The 2,747-nt window shown below is 58.7% G+C and overlaps 1 protein-coding gene across 1 annotated transcript; it reads right to left on the minus strand.

Moving 5' to 3' along the window:
* Positions 1-327: 327 nt before the first annotated feature.
* Positions 328-1,891, minus strand: LOC113962317 (keratin, type II cytoskeletal 6A-like; the record flags this gene model as incomplete). Its single annotated transcript, XM_027673088.1, has 3 exons — positions 328-492; positions 1,029-1,124; positions 1,831-1,891. Coding segments are annotated over 3 exons (322 nt in total), but the record flags the coding sequence as incomplete, so codon positions are not given.
* Positions 1,892-2,747: the final 856 nt, after the last annotated feature.

Raw genomic sequence — 2,747 nt, forward strand, 5'->3', positions numbered from 1 at the left:
GAATCAGCCCGTGCTCCCGGGAATCAGCCCGTGCTCCCGGGAATCAGACCGCGCTCCCAGGAATCAGCCCGTGCTCCCAGGAATCAGCCCGTGCTCCTGGGAATCAGGTCGTGCTCCCAGGAATCAGGCCGTGCTCCCAGGAATCAGCCCATGCTCCCGGGAATCAGACCGTGCTCCCAGGAATCAGACCGCGCTCCCGGGAATCAGACTGTGCTCCCGGGAATCAGGCCGTGCTCCCAGGAATCAGCCCATGCTCCTGGGAATCAGGTCGTGCTCCCAGGAATCAGGCTGTGCTCCCAGGAATCAGGCCGTGCTCCCAGGACCCACCTTGTTCTGGTACCAGGCCTCGGCCTCGGCGCGGCTGCGGTTGGCGATGTCCTCGTACTGCGCCTTCACCTCGGCGATGATGCTGTTGAGGTCCAGGCTGCGGTTGTTGTCCATGGAAAGCACCACCGAGGTGTCCGACACCTGCTGCTGCATCTGGGACAGCTCCTGCCCACGGGGAGAGACCCAGCGTTAAGGGGCCAGGGTGGAAGTGGTTTGGGAACTCTCTCCCCGAGCTCTTCCCTTGCGTTTCCGCTGCTCCATCGGCGTTTTCCACCTTATTCCTGCTCTGTCACTTCCAAAAAGGCCGTGACCACCCTCCCTTGGCACTGGACAGCCCCAGGCACAGCTCCCAGAGCTCTGGGATGGGGGATCCATAGGGAAGGAACTGTGAGGATGCTCTCCAAGGGAATTTTCAGTCCCAGAGCTCTGGGATGGGGGATCCATAGGGAAGGAACTGTGAGGATGCTCTCCAAGGGAATTTTCAGTCCCAGAGCCCTGGGATGAGATGATCCATAGGGAAGGAGCCATGAGGACACTCCCGAGGGGAATTTTGAGTCCCAGAGCTCTGGGATGGGGGATCCATAGGAAAGGAGCCATGAGGATGCTCCCCAGGGGAATTTTGAGTCCCAGAACCCTGAGATGGGATGATCCATAGGGAAGGAGTTGTGAGGATGCTCCCCAAGGGAATTTTGGGCACTCACCGCCTCGTAGAGAGCCCGCAGGAAGTTGATCTCCTCTGCCAGCGAGTCTGCCTTGCCCTGCAGCTCCACCTTGTTCATGTAGGCGCCGTCCACATCCTAAGGAAAGGAAACCCAGGGATTTCTGGTGAAAACCGGGAGCCAAAGGGGGGTGAGGACACCAGGGACCTGCTTCCAGGTCTGTTATTCATGGAATCGTGGAATCATGGGATGATTTGGGTTGGAAGAGACCGTAAAGAGCATCTTGTTCCAACCCCTGCCATGAGCAGGGACACCTCCCACCAGCCCAGGGGGATCCAACCCGCCCTTGGACACTTCCAGGGATCCAGGGGCATCCTCTGGGAAATCAATCCCAGGGCCTCCTCGCCCACCCTCCCAGCCATAAATTCCTTCCCAATATCCCATCTCTCCCTGCCCTCTGGCAGTGGGAAGCCATTCCCTGTGTGCTGACCCTCCATCCCTTGTCCCCAGTCCCTCTCCAGCTCTCCTGGAGCCCCTTCAGGCCCTGGGAGGTGCTCCAAGCTCTCCCTGGAGCCTTCTCCAAGCCAGTGGGGATGGGATGGGATGGGATGAGTGTGTGTTCCCCTGGAGAGGGGAAGGCTCCAGGGAGAGCTTGGAGCCCCTTCCAGGGCCTGAAGGGGCTCCAGGAGAGCTGGAGAGGGACTGGGGACGAGGGATGGAGGGACAGCACAGGGGACAATGGTCAGCTGGAGGACCCCAACTCCCACCAGCTTCTCTGGGTGAGCCAGTTCCCTTTTCATTCCAACAATTCCCTTTCGATTCCCACAATTCCCGGCTCCCCCACCTTCTTGAGCACCACGAACTCGTTCTCGGCCCCCGTGCGCCGGTTGATCTCGTCTTCATATCTGCCAGGATGAAAAGGGGGAGAGGGGGAGGCTCGCGGTGGGAACCGGGGGCTGGACCCGCCCCGCTCCCGAAGCCTCAGTTGTGGCTCCCGGCCGGGTTCCATCCTCCCACCCGCTCATCCCCAGCAGACTCGGGGCAAACATTGCTGCCTTTGAACCTCGGGCGTGTGAGCAGGCCCGGCCTAAATGAACCCGTTTCAGTGGCCGCCCATAAAGCCGAGCTCACACACAAATGTGCCCGCGTGGAGCCCGGTCGGGCAGGAAACGGGAGCAGCTCTTCCAGGTGACCTCTGCCCCGAGCAAAGTTATGCAAAAAAGGGCTTTCAACAAAGCCTGCGAAGGCATAATGAGGGAGCCATTTGATATTTGATATTGTAATAATGCTAATGGCTCTGAATAAGCCGCCGCAGCGTTTAATTAAACATGAAACGGAGGGTTGGGCAAGAGGAGGATCATCCCGGGGTTCTGCGGAGCTTTTCGTGGCTCTGAGCAACGTCCTCTCATCAGATAACCAGGGCAGGGCTGGGCTGGAGAGCAGACAGAGCACGAGGGTTCTCCAGGCAAAGGCCTGGATTTCAGGGGCAGGTTCGTGCCAGTCCCCAAACCAATATTGGTGAGGGTTCCGTGCGGTGGGATCTTGGAGCAGGCACGGGAAGGAGCCAGTGGAAGGGGAACTCTGGACTTGAGTAACTCCAGACTTGAAATGAAATGTGTTCTCCTTCCCAGGTGAAGGGAAGAAACCCGGGAACCAACCCTAGACCTGAAATCCAATCTGTTCCTAGACTTGAAATCCAATCTGTTCCTAGACCTGAAATCCAATCTGTTCCCTCTTCTCTTTTTCCCAGGTGGCAGCTCT

The sequence above is a fragment of the Neopelma chrysocephalum genome, unplaced genomic scaffold (genome assembly GCF_003984885.1).
Source record: "Neopelma chrysocephalum unplaced genomic scaffold, ASM398488v2 Primary Assembly neopelma1_143327, whole genome shotgun sequence".
In the NCBI taxonomy this organism is placed as follows: Eukaryota; Metazoa; Chordata; class Aves; order Passeriformes; family Pipridae; genus Neopelma; species Neopelma chrysocephalum.